This window comes from Cebus imitator, unplaced genomic scaffold (assembly GCF_001604975.1).
Source record: "Cebus imitator isolate Cc_AM_T3 unplaced genomic scaffold, Cebus_imitator-1.0 Scaffold415, whole genome shotgun sequence".
NCBI classification, from domain to species: domain Eukaryota; kingdom Metazoa; phylum Chordata; class Mammalia; order Primates; family Cebidae; genus Cebus; species Cebus imitator.
Genome location: NW_016107730.1, coordinates 768724 through 784092, shown reverse-complemented (window position 1 = coordinate 784092; position 15369 = coordinate 768724). Strand labels below are relative to the sequence as shown.

The window sequence follows — 15369 nt, the reverse complement described above, 5'->3', positions numbered from 1 at the left end:
ATTGGTAGGTAAGGGTGGGGAGGGGGACAAGCGCCATTTCTGCCTATCTTGCCACCTCAGATAGCTACCGGCTGACTCACTTTTTCTGTCTCTGCTCTTCCCAAATACTTGTCCCGATCTGCATCTATCTCAACTCCTCCTGGGGAGAGCAAGCCAGGGACCCCCTCACCTCACCCCAGATGGTCACTCAGAACTCGGCTTTACCAGGCCCCAGAGCAGTCAGGGAGCCACGGCTCCAGGAGAGGAATCTTCTAACTTGGAGGGTGTGGGAAATTCAGCCTTCTCTTTCTTTCCATTCCCTTCCGCAGGGAGAGGAAGGGGAGACGGGAGAGTAGACTAACCCCTTGCCCCACATGATCCCGCCTTCCTGGGGTTAGGAGCATCAGCCGGCATTTGGGAGGCCGGGAGGAGACAGGCTGGAACCCTTCCCGCCCAGCGCAAGATCTCATCCCCGATGGCACTGCGGAGGCGGCGTGGAGAGGAGCAGCTTAGAAACCCGAGACTCCCAGGTTTATCAGGGGTTACGATCCAAAAGCTACATTTTTATCCAAGCGGGAGGAATGGGGAGAAGTGCAAAGAAAGCAGCCGGGGGGTGCCAGCCTCCCCCCGCCGGCTGCTCTGCCGCGCCCGGCCCCCGCCCCCGCAGGCATGCAGGGTGATTCACCAAGCCCAAACTGCGCCCAAACCGCCGGACCCCGGCTGTCCACCCCCTCCACCAGCCCCTCTTGCAGTCCTAACGCCCCCTCTTCCCCCGCCCAGCCCCGCCCGCTTCCAGGAGGCCCAGGGTGCCCGCGCGCCACGGGCGAGGGTGTTCTCAAGGGCCTGAAAGTGCCTGGAGGGCAGGAGCAGAGCACAGCAAGGGGACGGGGTTGTGCCGCCGAGGCCGATGGGGGGCCGCGGGGGCGCAGGGTCGGCGAAAGAGGTTGGCGGTCGCGTCCCACGCTTGGCGCAGCCCCCGCGGGTGCGTGCCTGAGTCCTGAATCACCCGCTATATCAGGACCGCAGGCGCGGAGGCCCCAGGCCCGGGCCCCGCGGCGTGTCCGCTTACAGCGGACCCCAACGATCGCCAGGGACCCCTGACTTTCCTAGAAACTTCCCCCAAGGAGGAAGACGTTCGACAGAGCCAGTTAGGGAAGGAGCGGTCTGCTAGGGGCAGCGTCCTCGAGTCCACCCCCTAATTCGGTTCTGCTACAAGTTTGAGACCGGAGAGGATCTGAGTGGGGAGGTGAGGGGTGCAGAGCGCGCCCCTCTACGCGTCCCTGGAGTCCGCCGCTCCCTCCACCCCACCCCACCCCACCCAACCCCACCCCAGCGGCGCTCGCCGGAAGGAGGGTGGATCTCCCGGGCGCCCGGGCCAGGCTGGGAGGACAACCGCGCCACGGACAGGTCTCCAACCCAAATCCCTGGCGTGGACGCAAGCCGGGCGCGGGAGCTCTGGGCGCGGTCAGCCCCGTGGGCTCACCTGGTAGATCATGACTTTAAAGTTGCGGCGCCGCAGCAGTTCAGCCTCGTTGACCTCCAGCTTCTTGATCTGCCCCGCCTGGCGCTCCAGGCTACCGCGCACGGTCTTCACGTTGACGCTGACCTTGCGCACCTTCTCCAGCAGCTTGCTCACTGTGTTGCTCGTGGTGGCGTGCGCCTTGCCCAGCTTGCTCAGCTCGCCCTGGATGCTCTGCACGGCGCCCTCCATCTCCGCCTGCCGCTCCTCCAGCTGGGCTTGGGTAAGCTGGATCTGGTCTACGGCGCCGATGATTTTGTCCAGGAGACTCAGCACCAGCACGCCGTTCACCTGGTCCGACTTGATCAGCTCTTCCGAGCCGGCCCCAGACGGCTCCTCCGCCGCCTGCGCCCCAGCGTGGGCAGGTTCCGGGGCCTCCGCGTCGGGGTACCCGGGAAGCGGCCGCTCGACGATATAGAGCGAAACGTCCTCCATGGCTACCCGGAGCCGTGCGGGGCCGGCCGGGTGGAGCTGGAGCTGGAGCGGGAGACCTGGAGAGAAGGAGGAGAAGGGGGGAGAGCGAGCGAGCGAGAGCAGAGAGCAGAGGAAACTCGAGCCACGTCCGTGCGCACCGGGACAGCGGCCAGAACTGCTGGGCGGGGAATCGGTGAGCTCCCCGGCTCTCGGGCCAAACCCCGGAGTCTGGCCGCTTATTGGCTGGCCCCACCTCAGAAAGGGAGGGACCGGGGCAGAAGGGGAGACCGACGAGGGGGGCCGGCGGAGGGGGACCCAAGAGCCGAACGCCCCACCCTTCCCTGGATGGTTGGAATAGTTGGAGCGGGAGACTAGGGCCTCCGCTGGCGGCGGGAGCGGGACGGGCAGAGGAATGCGAGCTGAGGAAGGGAATCAGGTCCGAAGAGTGTTGCTCTGTTTCCCTCTCGCTTGAACTGCTCATGCGAAAATCCTCAAGATCTGGGAGTCGGGTGCATCAGGAGATTCTGAAATTATAGGCAAAATCTTGTATTTGCCTGTGACTAGTTTTTGAGCGCAAAAGGACCCTTGCCCTTTACAGTCTTTTCAAAGAGGCCTGATTTCCTCATCATCAGCCCCAAGCAGGTTACCAACCCAGGGGTAAGTTTAAGGAGTTGTTTGTGGCAGGGAAGGAAGAGAGAACTTGCTTGGGGTCACGGTGGTGGTGAGGGGCTGCGAAGCTCCTCTGAGTTCCTTTTAGAATTGTCCTAACAAAGTAGAATTAAGACGGACAATCAAATAGAAAGTAAAGCCCACCCACCAACCCCCCTTTTTGAGGCAGGGTCTCACTCTTTCACCCAGGCTGGAGTGCAGTGGCCCAATCATGGCTCACTGCAGCCTCGACCTCCAGGATTCAAGCAATCCTGCCACTTCAGCCTCCTGTGTAGCTGGGACTACAGGCACATGCCCCCACGCCCAGCTAATTTTTTCAATTTTTATTATTTTAGAGACGGGGACTACACTATTTTGCCCAGGCTGGTCTTGAACTCCTGCTCAAGTGATCTGTTGGCTTCGTCCTCCCAAAGTGCGGGGACTACAGGTGTGAGCCACCGTGGCTGGCGTAAACCCCTTTTTAAAAACTCACCTCTCTTAGGCAGGGCAAGGTGGCTCACGCTCGTAATCCCAGCACGTTGGGAGGCTGAGGCCGGCGGATCACCTCAGGTTAGGAGTTTGAGACCAACCTGACCAACATGGAGAAACCCCGGCTCTACTAAAAATACAAAATTAGCTGGGTGTGGTGATGCATGCCTGTAATCCCAGCTATTTAGGAGGCCGAGGCAGTGAAATCGCTTGAACCCGGGAGGCAGAGGCTGCAGTGAGCCAAGATTGTGCCATTTCATTCCAGTCTAGGCAAGAAGAGCAAAACGCTGTCTCAAAAAACAAAACAAAACAAAAACCTACCTCTCATCTCTCTCCCAAAATCACCTTTCCCTGTGTTCCCCTTCCAACACCCCTCAGCAGCAGCTGACACCAATCTCAGTGAGCAGGATCTAGGAGTCCACTCCTCTCTCAAGATTCCAGGGACTAACACTAAGCCATCAGAGAGACCATCAAATCCCACCTCCTCATTTGACAGACAGGGAAAAGAAAGCCTGCAGAAGACAGGTGGCTTGCCAGACGTCACTTGCAGGTTAGTGTTGGCACTAGCACTGGAACCCAGGTCTGTGGACTCCTGCTTTGATGCTCTTTCCTCCTTAGCACTCTAAGCCTTCCTCTGGGGCAGGGAGACAGGCACCTATGGTCACTCCCCAACACCATGGTTTAATTCGGAGGATTAACCAGAGCATATTTTCTTTCTTTTTCTTTCTTTTTTGTGGTTAAACCCAACACCATGGTTTAATTCGGAGGATTCATCAAAGCATATTTTCTTTCTTTTTCTTTTTTTTTAGAGATAGGGTTTCACTATATAGGCCAGGCTGGTCCTGAATTCCTGACCTCGTGATCCACCCACCTTGGCCTCCCAAATTGCTGGAATTACAGGTGTGAGCCACCTCGCCCAGCCCCAAAGCATATTTTCATCTATGCTGGGTACAAGGGAGCAGGCAATTCTGAGCAGCCACAGGAAGATCCTTGGTGCAGAAGTCCAGAAAAAGGGAGGCTGCCCATCCTCCCCCATTTTTCTGTCTAGCACTCACTGGGGCTGTGAGTCTCTGGAGTGGCGCCAGCTCCCTTTCCCACAGAAAAGCGGTAACCCTTTTCCCTGCTTAGGAAACCACACTCGGGTTTCCCCAGCTGGACGGATGATGGTCCTGGCAAAAGGTCACTTCTAGTCTGGTATCCATTATCATTAGGAAGAGTTAAAAACTGCTCTATGGGGATCCTGGGCCTCCTCAATCCAGAGAACCCACCAACTCAGAAAGGAGCCCGACTTTGCAGTAAATAGGTTGGTGCCCTAAGAACATTTCGGGTTATTTTTTTAGAGTTTACACCACCATATATGTTAGCTGAAGTTCTCACAGAAAAGGGAGCCATTAACTAGGGCTGTTTATCAGGTTATCCTGAAGTACCCTTTCTACTAGAAAGGCAAAATACATGGTTGCTGGTGACCTCCTCTTTTTTTCTTTTTTCCTTTTATTTGAGACGGAGTCTTACTCTGTAGCCCAGGTTGGAGTGCAGTGGTATGATCTTGGCTCACTGCAACCTTCGCCTCCTGGATTCAAGAGATTCTCCTACCTCAGCCTTCTGAGTAGCTGGGATTACAGGCATGCACTACCATGCCTGGCTAATTTTTTGTATTTTTTTTTTTAGTAGAGAAGGGGTTTCACTGTGCTGGCCAGGCTGGTCTCGAACTCTTGACCTTGTGATCCGCCCACCTTGGCCTCCCAAAGTGCTGGGATTACAGGCATTAGCCACTGCACCCAGCCTCTTTTTTTTTTTTTTTTTTTTTAGACAGGGTCTCACTCTGTGGACCCTGCAACCTCAACCTCCCTGGTTCAGGTGATTCTCCCACCTCAGCCTCCCAAATAGCTGTGACTATAGGTGCACACCACTGTGCTGGCTAATTTTTGTATTATTTTTTGTAGAAACAGGTGTTTGCCACTGGTCTCAAACACCTAGGCTCAAGGGATCCACCTGCCTTGGCCTCCCAAAATGCTAGGATTACAGGTGTGAGCCACTTCGACTTTCCGTTTTCTCCAACTTTTTTTTTTTTTTTTTTTTTTTTTTGAGACAGAATCTTACTCTGTCACGCAGACTGAGGGCAGTGGCGCAATCACAGTTCACTGCAGTCTGGACCTCCCGGGCTCCAGTGATCCTCCCACTTCGAAGTAGCTTAGACTACAGGTGTGCCACCATACCAGGTACCCTAACACTTCAATAACTGTTTCCTCACAAACAAATGGCTCTTTCATTTGAGGTTCAAGTAGAATGAAGCTGGTATATAAGATTATATGAGGCCGGGCACGGTGACACGCCTGTAATCCCAGCACTTTGGGAGGCCAAGGCAGGCAGATCACAAGGTCAGGAGTTGGAGACCAGCCTGACCAACATGATGAAACCCTGTCTCTGCTAAAAATACAAAAATTACCTGGGCATGGTGGTGCACACCAGTAATCCCAGCTACTCAGGAAGCTGAGGTAGGAGAATTGCTTGAACCCAGGGGTAGCGGTTGCAGTGATCCTAGATCGTGCCACTGCACTCTGTGGTCGACAGAGACTCCATCTAAAGAAAAAAAAAACAACAAAAAAGATCATATATACACATATAAATGCTAGAACTGGAAAATTATCAACTTATTTTAGAATTTAAGAGAAATGTATTATAGTAATTTAAATTGCTTCTACTAAGGATTGAAAAAGCTTTTGGAAAAAAGAGGAATGACAGTAGAGAACCTTATGGGAGCTTCATTTTGCAACCTCTGACTCCTGGGTTTAAGCAATTCTCCTGCCTCAGCCTCCCAAGTAGCTGGGACTACAGGTGTGTGCCACCACACCCAGCATTTTTTTTTTTTCTCAAGACAAGTTGCTCTGTCGCCCAGACTGGAGTGCAATGGCATGATATCAGCCAACAGCCACCTCTGCCTTCTGGGTTCAAGAAATTCTCCTGCCTCAGCCTCTCAAGTAGCTGGGATTACAGGTGCCACCACACCCCACTAATTTTTTTTTTGTTTGTTTTGTATTTTTAGTAGAGATGGGGTTTCACCATGTTGGCCAGGCTGGTCTTGGGCTCCTGATCCACCTGCCTCGGCCTCCCAAAGTGCTGGAATTACAGGCGTGAGTTACCGTACCCAGCCGGAACCTTCATTTTTTAAATGTCTCATAAGGTTCTTAGATTATTCTTTTTTTTTTTTTTTTTTTTTTTTTTTTTTTTTTGAGACGGAGTTTCACTCATGTTACCCAGGCTGGAGTGCAATGGCGCGATCTCGGCTCACCGCAACCTCCGCCTCCTGGGTTCAGGCAATTCTCCTGCCTCAGCCTCCTGAGTAGCTGGGATTACAGGCACGCGCCACCATGCCCAGCTAATTTTTTGTATTTTTTTAGTAGAGACGGGGTTTCACCATGTTGACCAGGATGGTCTCGATCTCTTGACCTCGTGATCCACCCGCCTCGGCCTCCCAAAGTGCTGGGATTACAGGCTTGAGCCACCGCGCCCGGCCTAGATTATTCTTGTTATTATTATTTTAGGCAGAGTCTCACTCTGTTGCCCAAGCTGGAGTGCAGTGGCATGATCTCTGCTCACCACAACCTCCTCCTCCAGGGTTCAAGCGATTCTTCTGCCTCAGCCTTCTGAATAGCTGGGATTACAGGTGCACCCTATCATGCTTGGCTAATTTTTTTGTGTTTTTAGTAGAGACGGAGTTTTACTATGTTGGCCGGGGTGGTCTTGAACTCCTGACCTCGTGATCTGCCTGCTTGGGCCTCCCAAAATGCTGGGATTACAGGCGTGAGCCACGGTGCCAGCAGATCATCATTATTCAAGGTCCATTGATTAGATTATTTTAATGAGTGACATTCAAGACACAAATTGCAGATAGCACACAAAGAAATACAGTGAAAGGAAGTTTTATGTCTATCCTAGCAACCAGTTTCTTTTCCAGAAGACTTTAATTATTACTATTTACTATTTGTTTTTTTGAGATGGAGTTTCACTCTTGTTGCCCAGGCTGTAGTGTGGTGGCACCATCTCGGCTCACTGTTACCTCTGCCTCCAGGATTCAAGCGATTCTCCTGCCTTAGCCTCCCAAATAGCTGAAATTACAGGCATGTGCCACCACGCCCACCTAAGTTTTGTATTTTTAGTAGAGACAGAGTTTCACCATATTGGCCAGGCTGGTCTGGGACTCCTGACCTCAGGTGATCCACCCACCTTGACCTCCTCCAGCCTCATCAGGAAAATAGTTCTATACCACTTCTTCAAACAGAAATGCCAGAATTTGTAGATGAGGCAAATTACGTCCCAGAGGTAGTCCAGCGAATACATCTCTGACTCATTTAATGCCTCCTTAACGGAGAATTTCTGTAAAAGGGCCCTACCCCTGCATGCCTATGTTGGAGAAAAATCTGCATCAACAAGTTTCTCTCACATTCCTTTTCTGACTAAATGCCAGCTAAATCCAACAGGGGGCATGCTGAGGCTCGGTGTGCTAGCTGAACCAGTATGGGCGCCCCAAACTGGAGCAGCACTGTCCTTTCCAGAGCATTTCACTCCATTCCAGTGAAAATAAGCAGTTTCTCTTCATTTGTAGCTGCATTCACATGCCATTGCTTGCATTCAGGGTTGTTGGTTTGCATTTTCCATTGCTCACTCTATTTGCTGAAAGGCACACGGTTCCATTGTGTGCTTTCAGCCACTGAGATAGAATCCATAAAAGGGATAGTGAGGTCAAAGCAAACAACCCCTTTGGCGCAGAAAAAGGACACCGGGATGTAACCATGTCAGCAGCTAGAATCTCACAGGGGGCTCTTTCATACTCCTCCATCCATCTGCTTGTTCAATAAAGCGTGACTACTTAACACCAGCCAGTTACTGGACTAGGGACTTAATTGAAGATAAATCAAGTCTAGTCCTTTTTCTTTTTTTCCCTAAGACCGAGTCTCACTCTATCACCCAGGCTGGAGTGCAGTGGGGTGATCTCAGCTCATGGCAACCTCCGCCTCCTGGGTTTAAGCGATTCTCATGCCTCAGCCTCACAAATAGCTGGGATTACAGGCTTATGCACCATGGCCCAATAATTTTTGTATTTTTAGTAGAGACGGGGTTTCCACATATGGGCCAGGCTGATCTCAAACTCCTGACTCAGGTGATCTGCCTGCTGCAGGCTCCCAAAGTGTTGGGATTACAGGTGTGAGTCGAGTTGCCTGGCCACCCCCCACCTTTTTTTTTAATTTATTTTTTTAAGTCAAGGTCTTGTTCTGTTGCCCAGGCTTGAGTGCAGTGGTGCAATTTTGGCTTGTTGCAGCCTCGACTTCCTGAGCTCAGGTGAGCCTCCTACCTTAGCCTCCCATGTAGTTGGGATTACAGCTGTACGCCACTACACCTGGCTAATTTTTGTGCTTTTGTTTGTTTTTTGTTTTGTTTTGTTTTTGTAGAGAAGGGGTTTTGCCATGTTGCCCAGGCCAGTCTTGAATTCCTGGGCTCAAGAGACCTTTTCATCTCGGCCTTCCAAAATGCTGGGATTACAGGCGTGAAACACTGCACCCGGCCAGATACATAGTTTCTGACACAGCTGGAAGCTCCTCCCCAGCATAGGGAAAGCAGTCACCACTCTCAGGAGGAGTGGTGAAGGGTTCACAGGTGAGGGTCTGTAGGCACAAAGGAGGGGGAAAGGACCCCCTCCCAAACCCAGTAACGTGCAGTGCGAAAGGGCACCGGGGAATAGCCAAGCCCTGCTCATCCCTTCTCCTGTTATCATGGTTCTGCCGTTAAGTCTTGCCAGTTTACATTTAGGGAGATCCAGCAAAGGGTGTGATATGTTCTGTTCAGTGTTGGATCTGTGCTAGGAGAGATCCCAGGGAGGCTGTGTGTTTTGGGTTTTTTTAATGGCACTCTGTGTTTTGTTAATAATAAACAGTTGGGATGAATGATGTGTCTTCACATCGGCGCAACCATCTCGCATGGGAAGCCAGCACTCAGCAGCTGGTTCACAGCTGCCACAAACAACAGTGATTATTTTTTTCTTTTTTTGAGACGGGGTTTCGTTCTTGTTGCCCAGGCTGGAGTGCAGTGGCACCATCTTGGCTCACCACAACCTCCACCTCCCAGGTTCAAGTGATTCTCCTGCCTCAGCCTCCCGAGTAGCTGGGATTACAGGCATGTGCCACCACACCAGGCTAATTTTGCATTTTTAGCAGAGACAGGGTTTTCCCATGTTGGCCAGGCTGGTCTCAAACTCCTGACCTCAGGTGATCCTCCCATCTCGGCCTCCCAAAGTGCTGGGATTACAGGCGTGAGCCACCGGGCCCGACTGGTTTCTTTTTTCTTTTTCTCTTTTTGTCAGCTTTACAAGTGCTATTCTTTATTTTATTTTTTTATTTTATTATTATTATTATTTTTAAAGACAGGGTTTCACCATGTTTGTCAGGCTGGTCTTGAACTCCCAACCTCAGGTGATCTGCACACCTTGGCCTCCAAAGTGCTTGGATTACAGGCATAAGCCACCATACCCGGCCTATAAGTGCTATTCTTCTCTCTCTGATACATATATATATATATATATATACATACATATGAAAAATGCCTATATTTGTATATTTTTCTTCCTCAAAATCCCTTCCTTTCTTTGCCTTCAAACATTAATATATACAAATTCCCTGAACCAGAAAACAGTCAAAATTATTTATTAAGTGCTAATTTATGCATAATTTGGTGCTAGAAGCCATCTGAAGGACACCACCAACACTTTTGCTGTGGAGCAGGAATTTTAGTTTCAGAGAAGCAGTGATTCAGGCTAACAAACAGAAAACATTTAAAACAAAAAACAAACAAAAAGAAACAAGAGAAGAGAGCTGTAGAAAATAGAGCAAACTACATATTGTTTTACCAGCCTGGGCAAAGTGGTAAAACCTTGTCTCTACTAAAAATACAAAAATTAGCCAGGCACTGTAGCATGTATCTGTGATCCCAGCAACTCAGGAGGCTGAGGTGGGAGGATTGCTTGACTCCAGGGGACAGAGGTTGCAGTGAGCCAAGACTGCACCATTGCACTCCAGCCTGGGAGACAGAGTGAGACCCTGTCTCAAAAAAAACAATTTTTTTTTTTCAATTTAAAAAGCAAAACTAAGAAACCTAGATTCCACCAACTATTTTCCCTTTTCTTTTCTTTCTTTCTGCTGCTGCTATTTTTTTTTTTTTTTTTTTTTTTTTTTTTTTTTTTTTTTTTTTTTTTTTTTTTTTTTTTTTTTTTTTTTTTTGTTCAGGCTGGTCTCAAATTCCTGAGCTCCAGCACCTGCCTCTGCCTCCAGAGTGCTGGGATTACAGGCATGAGCCACTGCATCCAGCCTCCTTTGCTAATTTTATTTGAACTCTGTGTGATTTAGCACTGCTGACCAATTTACCTTTGAGATTCTTCCCTCTTAGCCTTGGACACTGTACTACTTTTACTTCTTGTCCCATTTGCTAGTTTATTTTTCTCCCTTTCATTTTCTTTTTTTAAATAGCTATTTTATTTATTTATTTTTATTGAAACAGGATCTCAGCCGGGCGTGGTGGCTCACGCCTGTAATCCAAGCACTTTGGAAGCCAAGGCAGGTGGATCACCTGAGGTCGGGAGTTCAAGACCAGCCTGACCAACATGGTAAAACCCCGTCTTTATTAAAAAAAAAAGAAAGAAAGAAACAGAATCTCATTCTGTTGCCCAGGCTGGAGTACAGTGGTGTGATCACAGCTTACTTCAGCCTCAACCTCCCAGGCTCAAGCAATCCTCCTACCTCAGCCTCTCAAGTAGCTGGGACTACAGGCATATACCTGACTCACTTTTGTATTTTTGTACAGACAAATTCTCATTATGTTCTCCAGGCTGGTCTCAAACTCCTGAGCTCAAGCGATCTGCCTGCCTCAGCCTCTCAAAGTGTTAGGGTTACAGGCATTAGCTACTGTGCCCAGATAATTTTTTTTTCTTTTTTTTTTTTTTTAGACGAAGTCTTGTTCTGTCACCCAGGCTAGAGTGCAGTGGCATGATCTTGGCTCACTGCAACCTCTGTCTCCTGGGTTCAAGCAATTCTGTCTCAGCCTCCCAAGCAGCTGGGACAGGTGCCCACCACCACCATGCCTGGCTAATTTTTGTATTTTTAGTAGAGATGGGGTTTTACCATATTGGTCAGGCTGGTCTCGAACTCCTGACCTAAGGTGATCTGCCTGCCCTGGCCTCCCAAAGTGCTGGGATTACAGGTGTGAGCCACCACACCTGGCCAAAAGGTAAGAAATTTAGACTTTATCCTTTGGATAACTGGGACTCATGGAAGGTGCTTGAGTAGAATGGAAGGTACTTTAGCAGATTAATAATACAGTCAAAGGGGTGTTTTATAGAAGCCTGGCTGTGGCAGTACCATCAGGACATGTTACAGGAGAGAAAATGGAGGCAGGGATTTCACAAAGAAAGCCACTGCAGCAGGGCAGATGAGAAGAGACAGAGGTTCAGACTCAGAGTTTAGTGGTGCAAAAGATAAAGACATATAGGCACCCCTTGTAAAACAGAATGCATTTTTTCAGCCAGAGTCTTGCCCTGTCACTTAGGCTGGAGTGCAGTGGTGCAATCTGGGCTCACTGCAGCATCTACCTCCCAGGTTCAAGTGAATGTCCTGTGTAGCTCCTGAGTAGCTGGGATCACAGGCATCCGCCAATGTGCCTGGCTAATTTTTTGTATTTTTAGCAGAGACGAGGTTTCACCATGTTATCCAGGCTGGTCTCGAACTCCTGATCTCAAGTGATCCACCCGCCTCAGATCCAAAGTGCAAGAATGCTTACTGATTAAATTTTAGCAATGAAGAAACATAATGAATTAAACATAATACATTAAATAAAACATAATAAATTAAAGACATCAGGCTGGGCATGGTGGCTCATGCCTGTAATTCCATAATCCCAGCTAGAAAAGTAGCTGCCTCTCTGTGGTAGGCTCATAGTTCAGAGTGGCAAGGGAAAATATTTGCCAAAAGAAAGTTATTTAATGCATGGTATGCAACAAGATCTTAAAAAAAATGTTATTTAAGACAGAAAGGATGAACCAACAGAATAGACAAATGGGGACAGTAGATCTGCTTGAATACAGAAAACATAAAGCATTTCAATCTTTTTTGTTTCAAAGTATAAATCTTTGAAACCACTATAACTCAATATAAATAAAGAATAATTGAGAGTTCCTCTGAAGATTAAAGTATCACAGCAAATGTGTTTCCAGGCTTAGGAGCAATTCTCTCAAACAGGAATTATTTAAATTCTTTTTAATAGGGCAAATTAAATAATGAACACTAAATCTCTATATGAATATATATTTGTTTCTTTAGTCAAGCATGGTGGTGTGCCTGCAGTCCTTGGGCAACCTAGTGAGACTCTGTCTCAAATAAAAAAACATGAACCAAAAAGGAAGAAAAGATCATTGTATTTACAGAAATATGTCAGATTACTGAAAACCACATATAATTAAAAATTCAATTTTGGAAATTCTAGAATTTTCTAAGAATCTCTAAATAGAAAAATAAGAGCAGTAATAGCACATGGGTAGCCAAAATATTCTTTTTTTAAAAATTTTTTAATTATTATTATTTTTTTTAAGACAGGGTTTCACCATGTTGGTCAGGCTGGTCTTGAACTCCCGACCTCAGGTGATCCGCCTGCCTTGGCCTCCAAAGTGCTTGGATTACAGGCATGAGCCACCATGCCCGGCCTTTTTTTTTTTTTAAGCCGAAGTATTCTTTGAAGTTAGGATAAGTGGTATAGAGAAAAGGGGGCACTAGATAATCATTTATTCATTTAAGCAGTAATTTTTTTGGTGCCCACTCTGNCGCGCCCGGCCAATTTTGATATTTTTAATATCAAATTTAGCCTTGGGCTCTGAGCAATCTCCCAAATGTCAGGCTCTCATCTTCCACTGCTTACGGTCCTAGTTGGATATCCCATCATCCCAATTCCACACATATATATCATTTTTTTTTTTTTTTTTTGAGACGGAGTCTTGTTCTGTCGCCCAGGCTGGAAAGCAGTGGTTTGATCTTGGCTCACTGCAACCTGCACCTCCCAGGTTAAAGAGATTCTCCTGCCTCAGCCTCTTGAGTAGCTGGGATTATAGGTGTTCGTCACCACTCCTAATTTTTGTATTTTTAGTAGAGACAGGAGTTCACCATGTTGTCCAGGCTGGTCTCCAACTCCTGACCTCAAGTGATCTGCCTGCCTCAGCCTCCCAAAGTGCTGGGATTACAGGCATGAGCCACCACACCCCGCCTGAACTTTCCCATAATAAAAAATACTAAGATTAGCCAGACATGGTGGCTCACGCTTGCACTTTAAGAGGCTGAGGTGGGTGGATCACGTGAGGCCAGGAGTTCCCGAACAGCCTGGTCAACCTAGTGAAACCCCGTCTCTACTAAAAATACAAAAAATTAGCTGGGTGTGGTGGCAGGTGCCTGTAATCCTAGCTACTAGGAGGCTGAGACAGGAGAATCACTTGAACCTGGGAGGCAGAGGATTGCAGTGAACTGAGATCGCTCCATTGCACTCCAGCCTGGGCAACAGGGCAAAACTCCACCTCAGAAAAAACAGAAAAAGTAAAATTGCTTTGAGGATGAAATGTGTTCACATCTCTAAAGGGACATATCCAAATGGTTGACACACAATTCCTGGCAAAAAAATGTGCGTGACCCTTTTCCCTTTCTCTCACTTGAACCAATTGAGAACTGGTGTTCAACAAGACTGTTTCTGTTAATGGGCTTAACAGAATGTTGCACAAGAGAAGAGCCCCTTCCTTTCAACTCTCCAGTTGGAACCAAGACAAGCTCTTTCAAACAAGCCACTCTCAGTAAGCGCATTAACTGTTTAGCAGCTGTGCGTATTGAAGAAAAACCATTTCATTTATGGAATCTGGCCCTTTTCCCAGGAAATGGTGTTTCCATTTCATAACCTAACAGAACAGGAAGAGTGTGAACTCTTGTTCAGATACAGATTCCTTGTGCTCCACTCAGATTTCCACATTTTATTGTGTGAGAATCCAGCTGTGTGTTGGTGGAGTGACTCATTTTTCCACCGAGACACGTATGCCTATGAATCCCAGGGGCCTCTGATTGGCATGAAAGAACAATCGGCACAGACATGGTCCATGGATCCATCATATGACTTAAGGGAGATGATTTAAACATTTTTTCCATGGGCTTAAATTGAACTATTCAGATAATTCATATGCTCCAAACCCTTTAGTGTTTACAAGTGGCTAAGAGTGGCTACTTGAGATCACAAGAGAATATTAACAAAAGAGAAACAAAAGCATAATCTGTTTAAAAATCAGATTAAATTGGGTGTTTAAAAATCTCACTGAGGGCCAGGTGTGGTGGCTCATGCCTGTAATCCCACCACTTTGGGAGGCCGAGGCAGGCAGATCACGAGGTCAGGAGTATGAGACCAGCCTGACTAACATGGTAAAACCCCATCTCTACTAAAAACACAAAAATTAGCCAGGTGTGGTGGCACATGCCTATAATCCCAGCTACTCAAGAGGCTGAGGCAGGAGAATCATTTGAACCTGGGAGACGGAGGTTGCAGTGAGCCACATGCCACTGCACTCTAGCCTGAGCAATAGAGTGAGACTATCTCAAAACAAAAAACAAAAAACAGGCCGGGCGCGGTGGCTCACACCTGTAATCCCAACACTTTGGGAAGCCGAGGTGGGTGGATCACAAGGTCAGGAGATCAAGACCATCCTGGCCAACATGGTGAAACCCCGTCTCTACTAAAAAATACAAAAAATTAGCTGGGCATGGTGGTGCGTGCCTGTAATCCCAGCTACTCGGGAGGCTAAGGCAGGAGAATCACTTGAACCAGGGAGTCAGAGGTTGCAGTGAGCCAAGATTTTGCCACTGCACTCCAGCCTAGTGACAGAGAGACTCCGTCTCAAAAAAAAAACAAAAAAAAACAAAAAACCTCAATGTAAGTAGAGTTTCCCAAACAAGAAAATTATATCCAATACAAATGGATATAAAATATATCAACCAATGTTTATCAGCTCCAGAATAAGAATAATCAAAATCGAAGTGGAAAAAAATTCACTTTTATTTTGATCGATTGATTTATTTGTTGAGACGGAGTTTCACTCTTTGGCCTAGGCTATCGCGAAATGGCATGATCTCGGCTCACTGCAACCCACCCCCGCCGAGTTCCAGTGATTCTCCTGCCTTAGCCTCCCACGTAGGTGGGATTATAGGTGCCTGCCTGCCACCACGCTCGGCTAATTTTTGTATTTTTATTATTATTTTTTTTTT

General features: G+C 48.0%; 1 protein-coding gene across 1 annotated transcript in view; it reads right to left on the bottom strand.

The window, feature by feature from the left end:
• CAVIN1 (caveolae associated protein 1) overlaps window positions 1–2344 on the bottom strand; it is a 24845-nt gene extending 22501 nt beyond the window's left edge. The window contains exon 1 of the mRNA XM_017509407.2: window positions 1463–2344. Within this exon, the coding sequence (XP_017364896.1) occupies window positions 1463–1933 (471 nt within the window). The 5' untranslated portion in view covers window positions 1934–2344. The remainder of the gene's footprint in view (window positions 1–1462) is intronic.
• Window positions 2345–15369: the final 13025 nt, after the last annotated feature.